This window comes from Oncorhynchus kisutch, linkage group LG11 (assembly GCF_002021735.2).
Source record: "Oncorhynchus kisutch isolate 150728-3 linkage group LG11, Okis_V2, whole genome shotgun sequence".
In the NCBI taxonomy this organism is placed as follows: domain Eukaryota; kingdom Metazoa; phylum Chordata; class Actinopteri; order Salmoniformes; family Salmonidae; genus Oncorhynchus; species Oncorhynchus kisutch.
Window position 1 is genome coordinate 46,390,157 of NC_034184.2, and position 16,190 is coordinate 46,406,346.

Below are 16,190 nucleotides of genomic sequence, written 5' to 3' on the forward strand. Positions count from 1 at the left end.
GGTCGCAAATGGGTCTTCCAAATGGACAATGACCCCAAGCATGCTTCCAAAGTTGTGGCAAAATGGCTTAAGGACAACAAAGTCAAGTATTGGAGTGGTCATCACAAAGCCCTGACCTCAATCCTATAGAGAATTTGTGGGTAGAACTGAAAATGCATGTGCGAGCAAGGAGGCCTACAAACCTGACTCAGTTACACCAGCTCTGTCAGGAGGAATCTGCCAAAAATTCACCCAACTTTTTGTGGGGAGCTTGTGGAAGTCTACCAGAAACGTTTCACCCAAGTTAAACAATTTAAAGGCAGTATATGTAAACTTCTGACCCACTGGGAAGGCGATTGAAAGAAATGAAAGCTGAAATAAATCATTCTCTCTACTATTATTCTGACATTTGACATTCTAAAATAAAGTGGTGATCCTCACTGACCTAAAACAGGGAATTTTTACGAGGATTAAATGTCAGGAATTGTGAAAAACTGAGTTAAAATGTATTTGGCTAAGGTGTATGTAAACTTCTGACTTCAACTGTATGTGGCTATTCTAAACGAAGTGTAACAGTTCCATGTAGAATAAACCATACTTCACATAATACTGTAGAAGCTGTGTTCTGCTAATATAACAATGTAATATAACAAATACACCTTCCTGTATGGTGTCCTGTATAAGACAGGAGTTCCCTAAAATATTGTAGGAATACACTGGTAACCCCCTTACTGATGGTACCATTCAATTAAATAATAGCAAAATACATATAAAAAGTTATACGTGTCTTGTTTGATTTTAATGCTAAGATCAAGGTCTCCCAATTCGGACATCAGTGTCAACCTGTATTTCAGTCAGAGGACTCCATTTCAAAGTATCTGTTCTGCCCATCTGTAGAAAATCAAGGAGGAGTTGATGCGTGACATAGGTATTGAAGGGGTGATATTACTAAATACTTGTCATGCGCTGTCTTATTGGTAATCACCCTTCTGAGGGCACTGACTGGTTGGCATTACTCACTTTGACCCAGGAGTAGTTCATTGGCACAGTGGAAGGGGGCACCTCCTTACAATATAAAAGATAAACGTATACACACAGCACTGGTTACATTGTCAGTGGTGGTTAGGGTAATTCCAGGACAGGTAGTATTTATTTTTTATTTTTGTACCTTTTATTTAAATAGGCAAGTCAGTTAAGAACAAATTCTTATTTTCAATGACTGCCTAGGAACAGTGGGTTAACTGCCTGTTCAGGGGCAGAATGACAGATTTGTACCTTGTCAGCTCGGGGGATTTTAACTTGCAACCTTTCAGTTACTAGTCCAACACTCTAACCACTAGGCTACATTGACACCGCAATCATTGACCTGATCAAATGTGACCAACGGGTTTAATTATATATATTATTTTTTAGGCAAGTCAGTTAAGAACAAATTCTTATTTTCAATGACGGCCTAGGAACAGTGGGTTAACTGCCTGTTCATGGGCAGAACTACAGATTTTTACCTTGTCAGCTCAGGGTTTCAATCCAGCAACCTTTCGGTTACTGGCCCAACGCTCGAACCACTGGGCTACCTGCCGCCCCAAAATTGAAATTATTTGGCAGATTTTAGCTTGACGCTTTGCTGGGGTTTAATTCTGTCATACCAGAAAGTCTCTCGACTCCCTTCGTAGTAACAAGAGGAGTGGTCAATGTACTGAGTTAGTCTCTGTCTGAAATCCCAGATCTAGGGCAAAGGCACTGGAACATTGTTAATGGGGGCGGAGGGTGTTAACAGTGGACTGTAGTGCCACGATGACCAGTGCCACGTAATCAGCTCATTGGCCTAGTTGAGGATCACGAAAACATTCCACATTTAAATCAAATCAAATCAAATTTTATTTGTCACATACACATGGTTAGCATATGTTAATGCGAGTGTAGCGAAATGCTTGTGCTTCTAGTTCCGACAATGCAGTAATAACCAACGAGTAATCTAGCTAACAATTCCCAAAACTACTACCGTATACACATAAGTGTAAAGGGATAAAGAATATGTACATAAAGATATATGAATGAGTGATGGTACAGAGCGGCATAGGCAAGATGCAGTAGATGGTATCGAGTACAGTATATACATATGAGATGAGTATGTAAACAAAGTGGCATAGTTTAAAGTGGCTAGTGATACATATATTACAAAGATGCAGTAGATATAGAGTACAGTATATACATATGAGATAAATAATGTAGGGTATGTAAACATTATATTAAGTAGCATTGTTTAAATTGGCTAGTGATATATTTTACATCAATTCCCATCAATTCCCATTATTAAAGTGGCTGGAGTTGAGTCAGTGTGTTGGCAGCAGCCACTCAATGTTGGTGGTGGCTGTTTAACAGTCTGATGGCCTTGTTTTTCAGTCTCTCGGTCCCAGCTTTGATGCACCTGTACTGACCTCGCCTTCTGGACGATAGCGGGGTGAACAGGCAGTGGCTCGGGTGGTTGTTGTCCTTGATGATCTTTATGGCCTTCCTGTGACATCGGGTGGTGTAGGTGTCCTGGAGGGCAGGTAGTTTGCCATTCAATGTCAAATTGATGCTGTTGCCTCGGCCGACCCAATATAGAAGAAAATAATAATTTTAAACCTCTACTTGAGGTTTTCAATTCATGACATGACCCTGAATTAAGTTGCAATAGAAATGAACACAGCCCTGCTCAAAAAAAATGACGCAGCATTAATGTTGTCCAAGAAAGCCTTCGAGGTATAGCCTAGGTTTTTTTTCAACCGAGAGCTCAGCTTTAGCCCCTGATAAGGACAATCCTTTACATCGCATCAGAGAACTGATGTCCCCTCTCTCCCTTTAGTGTTCTCCACTGGTCTCCTGCTGCTGTTATTAATAGTATCTGGATGGGCCTGTGTGGGGAGAGGAGGTTGTCTCCCGTCCCCGTAAATATTGCATGGTTTCCCCTGAGTGCTCTGGAATGCGAGAGTGGAATGAGGAAGAAAAATAAGGGAAGATGGAGGTCATGGCTGTAACTTGACTGTGTGTCTGACAAGGGGACATATGTGACGATATTTGTTCATTTGTATAGGTAGTTGTAGTTATTATTTAGTAGTTTTATGCTGTTAATCAATTAACAGCATAATTAATATTATTAGACAGTTGACATAGTTGTTACTAAGTATTGTTTTTCAGTTTTTTTTTTTAACATTTGGATAAAATACAAGATATATAAATATGGGTTACTAGCCTATATATAACAGAGGGTGGCTGCCTGATCTGGTCTTTGACACAGGTTTGTTATTAGGGTAGAGCGATTATTTATCTCTCTCTCGCGTTGTGAAGGTGTTCCACAGCCATAGTAAGATTGGTAGTGTTCATCTAAAAACTAGTTTTGGTCCTTCAGGACATATTGAGAATCCATTCCTCTCCTCTCTGCCTGAGCCTCTGTCGCTACACATTCCAGTGTCAATGTTTCCCAGTCAAACCCAATACCTTGCATGCTTTTGCTCTGAGTACAACAGGAATGCTAAAGGAAGCTCATTCTTTTCATAATTTCCTCATGGCTGAACTTCAGTCACCTTGCTCATTGTACTTTAAGAATGTCTCGGGAGGGTGTGTGCGTATTTGTTGTTCTTTGTTTATTCTGTGTGCTTTTCTTTACTGCTGAAGTTACCTTTCTCGTTGAATATCTCACGAGTGTGTATGTAGGCATATGTGTCTGCCATGTGTTTTCACTGTGTGTATGTTTTTCCTCATTGCACTTCAAGTAGGGCTACTTTCACTGTAGGTAAATTACACGGGGTAGGGTCAGATAGAGAAGGGTGGATGGTGTACACTGTACACTGAGCATTTTACCACCAGGACAGCAGCAACCATCTTATGACCCCTGCTGGAGAGCGAGACGTTCCCAAACTTCAGAGGTGTTGTCTGATTAGTACTCTGTGTTTTTACTGGTGCTCTACTCCGCCTCTGCATGAGCTATTTGTAGCATTCTAGTATTTAAAATAAGTGGGGAAAAATGCTCAAATGAAATGAGTTGACACGAAAAGGCCTGTGATTGAAAACCAACATTAAAACAGGATTTTCTGTAGCAAAACTGTTTTCTATGGTGTGCCCCTAATGCAGGGGTCTACGACCTTTTTCAAGCATGAGAAAAATGAAACGTTGCAAGCTACTCAGTTTTTATAGCGTTCAAATAGGCACATTCTTCTCTTCACCTCTACCCTGCAACTTTTTCCCAGGTCCTTGGTATACAAGAGATGCGTTTTCTGTCAATATACCTGGTAAAAAACTAAGGGGGTCCCATTAAATGTTATATTTAGTGTTTTCCTGAATTCTGTTTTCTCAATTTTATTTTTCCTGATTTGGGATATTTTCCCCCCAGTTTTTCCTCTCAATATTACAATTATTCAGAGAGAAACAACAAAAATGGATGTTCTGAATCCATGGCAACCCTTAAGTCACATCAGATGATGTGGTTGAAACACAAAGTCTAATTACCCTTTTTCAATTACACATCTAGCAAGAGAGGAATGTGTCGGTCTAGTGACTTTTCTGCTGTTACTTCTGCAGCACATGTCGTGGCAGAGTTTGCAAAACAATCCGCCGCCCAATTTGATGAAATAATCTAGAAGTAGTAGATATTGTTCTGTCAGGTAAGCCTTCTTTGCAGCTAACATTTAATTGAGAAGGTTTTGGGGGGAAAACCTGTCTACCCATAAGATGGTTATCATTAGCATCGCTAACTGGCTACATACAGAGTGATAGACAAACACGCGCATCAAACAGACAGACGGGAAAAATATTGGCAGATATTGTGTTACGTTTGGCTTTTTAAGCCAATAGTGGCTAACCAGGGGTGAGAACGTTAATGTTTCTTTGATTGGATCGTAGCCGGGAGCTTTGTTAATGACAGTTTGCAGTTTTGATTGACCAGCTACTCATAAGTGGGCTGAGAGCTACTGGTAGCTTGCGATCTACCCTAAAGAATATGACCCAGGCCATAGAGGGGGGGGGAACAGCCTGTACGACCCTGTTTTACAATTTGGAATAAATGCTGTATAGCCTTTTTCCACACACAAAGTGGTGTGTGCAGTCTATGTTCAACTCTTATGTCCCTGTCTCCCTCCAGGGCCAGTGGTGTATGTACTAGACCTGTTTGACCGGCTCATCTCCAAGGCCTGTCCCTTTGCCGCCGCCGGCATCATGGTGGGCTCCATCTACTGGACCGCCGTCACGTACGGGGCTGTCACCGTCATGCAGGTGAGACCACCACACACACACACACGCACACACTAGGGGTTCCGTAAAGAAACAACGTGACCGGGAATATTTTAATTTACTGGCCATTTGAGAAGTTTACCGGGACACATACAGTGGGGCAAAAAGGTATTTAGTCAGCCACCAATTGTGCAAGTTCTCCCACGTAAAAAGATGAGAGGCCTGTAATTTTCATCATAGGTACACTTCAACTATGACAGACAAAATGAGAGAAAAAAAATCCAGAAAATCACATTGTAGGATTTTTTATGAATTTATTTGCAAATTATGGTGGAAAATAAGTATTTGGTCAATAACAAAAGTTTATCTCAATACTTTGTTATATACCCTTTGTTGGCAATGACAGAGGTGAAATGATTTCTGTAAGTCTTCACAAGGTTTTCACACACAGTTGCTGGTATTTTGGCCCATTCCTCCATGTAGATCTCCTCTAGAGCAGTGATGTTTTGGGGCTGTTGCTGGGCAACACTGACTTTCAACTCCCTCCAAAGATTTTCTATGGGGTTGAGATCTGGAGACTGGCTAGGCCACTCCAGGACCTTGAAATGGTTCTTACGAAGCCACTCCTTCGTTGCCCGGGCGGTGTGTTTGGGATCATTGTTATGCTGAAAGACCCAGCCACGTTTCATCTTCAATGCCCTTGCTGATGGAAGGAGGTTTTCACTCAAAATCTCATGATACATGGCCCCATTCATTATTTCCTTTACACGGATCAGTCGTCCTGGTCCCTTTTCAGAAAAACAGCCCCAAAGCATGATATTTCCACCCCCATGCTTCACAGTAGGTATGGTGTTCTTGGATGCAACTCAGCATTCTTTGTCCTCCAAACACGGCGAGTTGAGTTTTTACCAAAAGTTCTATTTTGGTTTCATCTGACCATATGACATTCTCCCAATCTTCTTCTGGATCATCCGAATGCTCACTAGCAAACTTCAGACGGGCCTAGACATGTACTGGCTTAAGCAGGGGGACACATCTGGCACTGCAGGATTTGAGTCCCTGGCAGCGTAGTGTGTTACTGATGGTAGGCTTTGTTACTTTGGTCCCAGCTCTCTGCAGGTCATTCACTAGGTCCCCCCGTGTGGTTCTGGGATTTTTGCTCACCGTTGCTCACCGCACTTGTGATCATTTTGACCCCAGGGGGTGAGATCTTACGTGGACCCCCAGATCGAGGGAGATTACCAGTGGTCTTGTATGTCTTCCATTTCCTAATAATTGCTCCCACAGTTGATTTCTTCAAACCAAGCTGCTTACCTATTGCAGATTCAGTCTTCCCAGCCTGGTGCAGGTCTACAATTTTGTTTCGGGTGTCCTTTGACAGCTCTTTGGTCTTGGCCATCGTGGAGTTTGGAGTGTGACTGTTGAGGTTGTGGACAGGTGCCTTTTATACTGATAACAAGTTCAAACAGGTGCCATTAATACAGGTAATGAGTGGAGGACAGAGTAGCCTCTTAAAGAAGTTGTTACAGGTCTGTGAGAGCCAGAAATCTTGCTTGTTTGTAGGTGACCAAATACTTGTTTTCCACCATAATTTGCTAATAAATTCATTAAAAATCCTACAATGTGATATTCTGGATTTTTTTCCCTCATTTTGTCTGTCATAGTTGAAGTGTACCTATGATGAAAATTACAGGCCTCTCTCATCTTTTTAAGTGGGAGAACTTGCACAATTGGTGGCTGACTAAATACTTTTTTGCCCCACTGTATGCATTGGATGCGTAACCCGTAAGGTCGTCCACCAATGGTACTCAAAATGACAGAAATCACATTTAAAGATTATGGTAACTCATCTTAACAGAACAGGCAACTCCTGTTATGAAGCAGCCAATAAAATATAATTTTCAAACATTTGCCGAAGTGCAATTGTTAACAGCGCATCTGATGCGAGCAGTTCCATATTAGAAACTTAGAAAGCGGGGGAATCTAAAGATACAACAACTAGAATGGGTTGCTAATAAACTCAACAAAAAAATAAACATCTTCTCCACTCAACTGTGTGTATTTTCATGTGTAAATATTTGTTTGAACATAACTATATTCAACAACTGAAACATAAACTGAACAAGGTCCGCAGACATGTGACTAACAGAAATGAAATAATGTGTCTCTGAACAAATGGGGGGTCAAAATCAAAAGTGACAGTCAGTATCTGGTGTGGCCACAAGCTGCATTAAGTACTGCAGTGCATCTCCTCATGGACTGCACCGGGTTTGCCAGTTCTTGCTGTGAGATGTTACCCCACTCTTCCACCAAGGCACCTGCAAGTTCCCAGACATTTCTGGGGGAAATGGCCCTAGCCCTCATCCTCCGATCCAACAGGTCCCACACGTGCTCAATGGGATGAGATCTGGGCTCTTCGCTGGTCATGGCAGAACACTAACATTCCTGTCTTGCAGGAAATCACACACAGAACGAGCAGTATGGTTGGTGGCATTGTCATGCTGGAGGGTCATGTCAGGATGAGCCTGCAGGAAGGGTACCACATGAGGGAGGAGGATGTCTTCCCTGTAACGCACAGTGTTGAGATTGCCTGCAATGACAACAAGCTCAGTCTGATGATGCTGTGACACACCGCACCAAACCATGACGGACCCTCCACCTGCAAATCAATCCCGCTCCAGAGTACAGGCCTCGGTGTAACGCTCATTCCTTTGACGATATACGTGAATCCGACCATCACCCCTGGTGACACAACTGCGACTCGTCAGTGAAGAGCACTTTTTGCCAGTCCTGTCTGGTCCAGCGACGGTGGGTTTGTGCCGTTAGGCAACATTGTTGCTGGTGATGTCTGGTGAGGACCTACCTTTCAACAGGCCCACAAGCCCTCAGTCCAGCCTCTCTCAGCCTATTGCGGACAGTCTGAGCACTGATGGAGGGATTGTGCGTTCCTGGTGTAACTCGGGAAGTTGTTGTTGCCATCCTGTACCTGTCCCGCAGGTGTGATGTTCGAATGTACCAATCCTGTGCAGGTGTTGTTACACATGGTCTGCCACTGCACGGACGATCAGCCATCTGTCCTGTCTACCGTCTGTAAACTGTTAGTGTCTTAACGACCATTCCACAGGTGCATATTCCTTAATTGTTTATGGTTCATTGAACAAGCATGGGAAAAAGTGTTTAAACCCTTTACAATGTAAATCTGTGAAGTAATTTGGATTTTTACGAATCATCTTTGAAAGACAGGGTCCTGAAAAAGGGACATTATTTTTTTTGCTGAGTTTAACTAGGCTTGTGCCTTTGGCTTCTGGGCAACAAAAGAAAGTTGATATGAAAACCAATAGAAACGGAGAGAAATACTGGTTTCAATGGCATATGAGGAAGTCTTTATGAAAGGAATTGCCTCTACTTTTCTATGATCAGATTTTTACCTAGGCTACTTTGAAGCAAGGCTCATAATATGAAGTAATACGTTTAGGTTTCAAACAATTAAAGGGTGTCTGCACTTCCTGATTTAGCCTCGTTTTAGATTTGGTTAATGAAGAAATGCTACCGGCCATGACTGAATTCAAATGTGAGTTTGTTTCGTGGTTTGATGTGGATGTCTGTGGGAAGGGTAAGCCAAATTATTTTGCCAGTTAGCTTCAGCTGGGTGGTGTGCGACTGTGGCAAAGTTAGTTACGCTATCCAAAGTCAAACTATCTCTAGGGATAGTTAGGGACCAGGGATTAACATGGGTAATCCAGGATCCTGTCACATTTCCCCCAAAAATAAAATGACAAGACCTGGGAAATTACAACATTTCCCCAAAGTCGAACTAACTCAATTCCACAAAATACATTACAGCAGATTAAATGCACATTATGCAAACCGGTTGAAGCATTTAGCCTAGCGTATTTTCTTCGTACAAGGTCGCCATAAATTCAAAACACATGTGTTATTGACACTGCCGGACTGCACATGCGACCCGAATGCAGTTAGTAAACCCCTACAGTATAGCCTATAACATTTTGCTTGCTTCCTTGAGCTGTCAATGTGACTCTTAAGATAATCACATTTGATAGGCCTATGCACAATTCACAACATAGGTATCTCTGTCACAGACATGAATTCTGTAACAATTCAGAGGCAGGAGGGAAATCTCCTGTCCAGGAGCCTAGACCAGTGTTCCCCAACTGGTTTTATTTGGGCCCCCAAGTTCTCTGAGCAAAACAAATTTGTTGGACATAAAAAACTGTAAAAACACCAGGAAATCAGCTCCAAACCCCTCATCTCAGAATCCTGGCATATGACCATATCTTGGTTTTACGCACACCTTAAATTATATTATTTAAGCTACTCCCTTAAATGCTATCATGGGCAGAAAAAACAGTTCATCTCCATCGTTTATTTAAGTTCATGGGTCATTTATAACAAAACCTTTAAATATTTCCAATCATTTCCATGACTATTTCACAAGTGAAGTGGAAAAGCTCAGAAGTTAATTGACATTGAACCATCATATTTTTGCATTAAAAAAATATATACTGAAAGAGAACGATTGCTGTTTTGAATTTGGTCAAGTTAGTGTGGGAGAGGTGGAAAAAATCCATAATGATAAGCCACCAAGGATAAGCAAAGTTTATGGGAAACTGTTGAGAATGGTATCTGACAGTATTGCCACCCCTATTTGATATATATTTAACTAAAGCCTAAAGGAGTGTCTCCACAGGTGTGTAAGGAAGCTAAAGTAATGCCACTGCCTAAAAATAGTAAAGCACCCTTTACTGGCTCTAACAGCTGCCCAATCAGTTTGCTGTCTGTTCTTAGTAAACTGATAGAGAGAATTGTTTGACCAAATACAATGCTATTTTTCAGAGAACAAGTTAACTTCTGACTTTGAGCATGGATATAGAAAAGTTGTACAACTCAAATTGTACTGCACTGACTCAGATGACAGATGATTGGTTAAAATAAATGAATAATAAGATGATAGTTGGTGCTTTAAGATTTCAGTGCAGCCTGTGATGTTATTGATCATAAATTGTTATTGCTATGGCTTTACGTCACATGGTTGGAGTTATTTATCCAATAGAACCCAGAGAGTGTTCTTCAATGGAAGCTTCTCTTACATCAGATACAGTCGGGAGAACAAGTATTTGATACACTGCTGATTTTGCAGGTTTTCCTACTTACAAAGCACATAGAGGTCTGTCATTTTTTATCATAGGTACACTTCAACTGTGAGAGACGGAATCTAAAACAAAAATCCAGAAAATCACATGTATGATTTTTAAGTAATTCATTTGCATTTTATTGCATGACATAAGTATTTGATCACCTGTATTAACTGCACCTGTTTGAACTCGTTACCTGTATAAAAGACACCTGTCCACACACTCAATCAAACAGACTCCAACCTCTCCACAATGGCCAAGACCAGAGAGCTGTGTAAGGACATCAGGAATAAAATTGTAGACCTGCACAAGGCTGGGATGGACAACAGGACAATAGGCAAGCAGCTTGGTGAGAAGGCAACAACTGTTGGCGCAATTATAAGAAAATGGAAGAAGTTCAAGATGACAGTCAATCACCCTCGGTCTGGGGCTCCATGCAAGATCTCACCTCGTGGGGCATCAATGATCATGAGGAAGGTGAGGGATCAGCCCAGAACTACACAGAAGGACCTGGTCAATGACTTGAGAGCTGGGACCACAGTCTCAAAGAAAACCATTAGTAACACACTACGCCGTCATGGATTAAAATCCTGCAGCACACGCAAGGTCCCCCTGCTCAAGCCAGCATGTCCAGGCCCGTCAGAAGTATTCCAATGACCATCTGGATGATCCAGAGGAGGAATGGGAGAAGGTTATGTGGTCTGAAGAAACAAAAATAGAGCTTTTTGGTCTAAACTCCACTCGCCGTGTTTGGAGGAAGAAGGATGAGTACAACCCCAAGAACACCATCCCAACCATGAAGCAATGAGGTGGAAACATCATTCTTTGGAGATGCTTTTCTGCAAAGGGGACAGGACGACTGCACCGTATTGAGGGGAGGTTGGATGGGGCCATGTATCGCAAGATCTTGGCCAACAACCTCCTTCCCTCAGTAAGAGCATTGAAGATGGGTCGTTGCTGGGTCTTCCAGCATGACAACGACCCGAAACACACAGCCAGGGCAACTAAGGAGTGGCTCCGTAAGAAGCATCTCAAGGTCCTGGAGTGGTATTTTATACTTCACAATACTAGTCAAATACTATGACATCTCAAACTGTGTGTGTCCTTACTCAACATTGACTGGAGTGCTCCAAACAAAAGACAATGAATAAATTGTCAAAACTCGTAAATGTAATTTAAATAAACCAAAACTTGTTTCTCACAAGTGTAGCATATGTTGTGAGATCTGCAAAAGTGTCCACTCTGACAATGAGAACGTTAAACGAATGCAATAATAATAATATATTGAATGCATTGACAGAAATGACCGTAACCAAAGAAACATTGTAGATTAGAACAAACATTGTAGATCTTGATTACTGTCTGGTAATATGGTCAAGTGCAGCGAAGAAAACCCTAGCAAAGCTGCAGCTGGTTCAGAACAGAGCAGCAAGCCCTCTCCCTTAACTGCACATACAGAACTAACATCAACAACATGCACACCAGTCTTTCCTGGTTGTGGGTCGACGAGAGATTTACTGCTTCTCTTCTAGTTTTTATGAGAAATATAACTGTGAATAAAATTCCAGATTGTCTGCATAATCAAATAACATTCAGCGCAGACACCCGTACATACCCCACCACCAGGGGTCTCTTCACAGTCACCAAGTCCAAAACAAATGCACGGACACGCACCATATTATACAGAGGCATGATCGCATGGAACTCCCTTCCATCTCCAATTACTCTAGCAACAGCAAAATTACTTTTAAAAAACGAATTAAACAACGGATGAAACAAGATATTATGGAACGCCGATGACTGTGAGGGGACACACACAAACGCGCACACACACACACTCCTCGCTGTTTTTATTGTATTGTTTGCATAGTTTTTTTGTTGTATCATTGTATTTTAAATTTGTGTGTCAGTGTTTTGTTACTTGCCTTTTTGTTCCTTTTTTTTGTGGACCCCAGGAAGAGTAGCTGATGCTTCTGCAAAAGTGAATGGGGATCCAACTAAACAAAGCAAAACAAATGGGGACATTTGATTTTTGCAGTACTTACTGGGACTCTAGGGATACATTTTTATTATTCTCGGTATTGAAACTTGGTAGATTTTCTGGAAAATATGAATCCCTGTTAGGGACATCAATAAATGACACAATGTAACTAGCCCCATGGGGATATTGAATGTCAAACCAAATTGATGGGTTGAATGCAGCTGCGCTCCGAATTGATGATTACTTGGGTGCTTCCAGCTGTGGGCAGCATTAAACCCAACCCATGGAAAACTGTTACGATACCCTTCATTCCAATTTCTTCCTATCTCGCAAATATATCTGTTTTGGACGAGACTGACTTCATGACCAAACTATTTACACTTTTTTGAAAATGTTGACACTAGAATAAACCCTTCTGGCTCATATCAATGCCACATAGGCCAATTTGTAAATGACAAGTTGCATTTTAGGAGGACTGGCTATTTAAGTATATGTTTTCAAAATGCATACTGCCTCCAGTTGAGAGGCACGCTTCAATTACCAGTTGAGAAATAAAAGAACTGTTTTAAACACGTGATTGCATTTAAAATTCTTGCGCAATGACTGGACTTATAAAAACACGTTTCACTCCAGCAGCAACAAGCTGAGGAGCTGCAACAGCAGTTCTAGTGCTGTCTGACAAGTGATATTCCGCTCAAAATAGGCTCTGTACGCTGTGCGCGTGTGATAAATAAGATGCACGATGACCTTGTGATCGTATACAAATGTAAGCGTCTTTTTATTATGCGTGGGAATACTTGGGAACAGATTTCAAAAATGTAAATCATTTGGAGCTGATTTCCTGGTGTTTTTACAGTATTTTATATCCAACAATTGTAAAATGAATACAAATTTGCTCAGAAAACCTGGGGGAGGCTAATAAAGCCACCCATGGGCTTAATTTGTCCCACGCCACCAGTTGGGGAACCCTGCTATAGACCGATAAGCATAAATGTCAAATGTATTTACATCGACTGATTTTTCCATCTATGAATAAAAAATAACGGTCATTTTGGCCGGCAACAATTTTGTACATCGGCGAAAAGCTGTCAGTTACCTGGCTGACGGAAACCCACACACACACAGAGGGTTAAATCCACCATATTTATTCTTAACGTTATTGTCTTCTGACGGCTTTCGTCGTCTTCCTAGTGTGGCCGTGTTGATCGATTTAGACTATGGCTGCGTTTTGAAATGGCAGTGCACTACATAGGTAACAGGGTGCCATTTCAGAAGCACCTTATCATCAAGCTATCCATATTCACCGCGGTGTCCGCTCTGTCCCTGTGCCCAGGTGGTGGGCCATAAGGAGGGCCTGGATGTGATGGAGCGGGCAGACCCCTTGTTCCTGCTCATCGGCCCGCCCACCATCCCCGTCATGCTGATCCTGGGGAAGATGATCCGCTGGGAAGACTACGTGTTGCGCCTCTGGAGGAAGTACTCCAACAAGCTGCAGATCCTCAACAGCATCTTCCCAGGTCAGAACGGACACATTGGTAGGGATGCAAACCGTTCTGCAGCATCGGTCTTCTACTACAATGGGGTGGAATTCCGTGAATTCGTTGTGTGTGTCTGTATAATGAAGTGTGGGTGATAAAGATGTAATTATGTACTTGATGGAGGATGCTAACAGTGTTAAAGGTTGTTGTAATGTTGTGTGATTATTGTGGCGTGAGCAGTGTGTGTGTGTGGGGATATGAGAACGCTGAGAGGTGGTCCTGTCCATTGGGGCTTGTGGAGGTCCAGTAGCAGTGGGTTTTTCCACTGAACTCATCATCAAGGACAGTGATTGATGTGGGGAGAAACCGGACCCCAGGGTTCAGCTGGAACCTTCAACCTTTTCTCCCTGCAGTCTCAGCTTGCTGGGCAAGAGCAGGCGTACATCTTTACCCCCCACTCGGCTGCCCGAAATAAAGATACTGGCACAGACTGGTGCAGATATTACTCAGTGGCTGGCACACCTTTTTTCTCTCATCACTTGATGAATGTGTATTTGTGTGTCTTGTGTAACATAGCCAGCTGTGTAAAGATGTACTAGCAAAACAACACCCACAATGCACCTCACCCATCCTGACCTTGCCCCCTCTTCTGTCTCTCTCAGGGATTGGGTGTCCGGTGCCTCGTATCCCGGCGGAGGCCAGCCCCCTGGCAGACCACGTGTCAGCCACAAGGATCCTGTGTGGTGCCCTGGTATTCCCTACCATCGCCACCATCGTGGGCAAACTCATGTTCAGCAGTGTCAACTCCAACCTGCAGAGGACCATTCTGGTGAGTAACCCAAACTGTCAGGCATACACACAGACAGTGGGCATGGGGTCTTGGCCATTGTAGTTATCTTGATGACATATTCTTCCTATATTAGTGATTGCAGGTTTTTTTGCAATGGCAATACCTGTACTAGCTCCTGCCCGCTACTGGCCCATTTTGAGGTAACTGTGCGTTAGCTGGCAGTTGGCTGTAAGTTAATTAGTAGTTATTCCTCATGAATTTAGGATGTAGGAATGTACCCTGCAAGGCAGGCTGTAGTCAACTTGACAACTGGATGTAGTCTATCACAGTGCCATCCGTTGTGTCACCATAGCCCCATATAATACCCACCACTGCGACCTGCATGCTCTTGTTGGCTGGCCCTCACTACATATTTGTCGCCAAACCCACTGGCTCCAGGTCATCTATAAGTCTTTGCTCGGTAAAGCCCTGCCTTACCTCAGCTCACTGGTCACCATAGCAACACCCACTCGTAGCATGCGCTCCAGCAGGTATATTTCACTGGTCACCCCCAAAGCCAACACTTACTTTGGCCGCCTTTCCATCCAGTTCTCTGCTGCCAGTGACTGGAACAAATTTCAAAAATCGCTTGAGTCTTATATCTCCCTCTAACTTTAAGCATCAGCTGTCAGAGCAGCTTACCGATCACTGTACCTGTACACAGCCCATCTGTAAATAGCCCACCCAACTACCTCATCCTCATATTGTTATTTATCCTCTTGTTCTTTTGCACCCCAGTATCTCTACTTGCACATCGCCATCTGCACATCTATCACTCCAGTGTTGATGCTAAATTGTAATTATTTCGCCTCTATGGCCTATTTATTGCCTTACCTCCCTAATCTTACTACATTTGCACATACTGTAGATAGATTTTTCTATTGTGTTATTGACTGTACATTTGTTTGTGTAACTGTTGTTTTTGTCGCACTGCTTTGCTTTATCTTGGCCAGGTCGTAGTTGTAAATGAGAACTTGTTCTCGGCTGGCCTACCTGGTTAAATAAAGGTGAAATAAAATAAATAAAACCAGGGCTTTATGTCTCCTTGTGATCCGCCACCCCTGTGGGCCCCACACACACACCTGAGAGGGCGCTGACAGCCAGGTAACCAGAGTAGCAGAGCTCGTCTGTCATATGACCCGCGCTGCCCCCTCTGGACATTGCAACCCCCCTGCCCCACGCAAACACTCACACTCAAGTTCCCTTTAACCTCACTTAGCATTAGAGCAACAAAACCACCTGATCTCATGGTTCTATTAGTAAATTACTCAATGGAGGCTTTGTTGGCAATGACATACAGAGGGGTACATGTATTGTCCTAGGGCAGGTTATAGTGAAGCGTTTTAAGGATATACTGTTTATTCCCGGGCTACTACAGTATTAGAGAACTACACAGAGTACAAAACATTAAGAACATCAATTTATTGGGCCATGGACTCAACAAAGTAGACTTAGTTGTGTCAAGTTGGCTGGGTGTCCTTTGGGTGGTGGTTCATTCTTTATACGCATGGGAAACTGTTGAGCGTGTAAAAACCCAGAGGGGTTGCAGTTCTTGACACATT

At 42.6% G+C, this 16,190-nt stretch overlaps 1 protein-coding gene across 2 annotated transcripts in view; it reads left to right on the top strand.

Moving 5' to 3' along the window:
* Positions 1–16,190, top strand: part of marchf5 (membrane-associated ring finger (C3HC4) 5) — a 64,240-nt gene that overhangs the window by 46,202 nt on the left and 1,848 nt on the right. The window contains exons 3-5 of one of the 2 annotated variants that reach the window (XM_020495013.2): positions 5,099–5,229; positions 13,655–13,838; positions 14,462–14,628. In XM_020495013.2, coding sequence (XP_020350602.1) covers positions 5,099–5,229; positions 13,655–13,838; positions 14,462–14,628 — 482 coding nt within the window. Of the gene's footprint in view, positions 1–5,098; positions 5,230–13,654; positions 13,857–14,461; positions 14,629–16,190 lie in introns of both variants that reach the window. The other variant, XM_020495012.2, reaches the window with a different exon arrangement.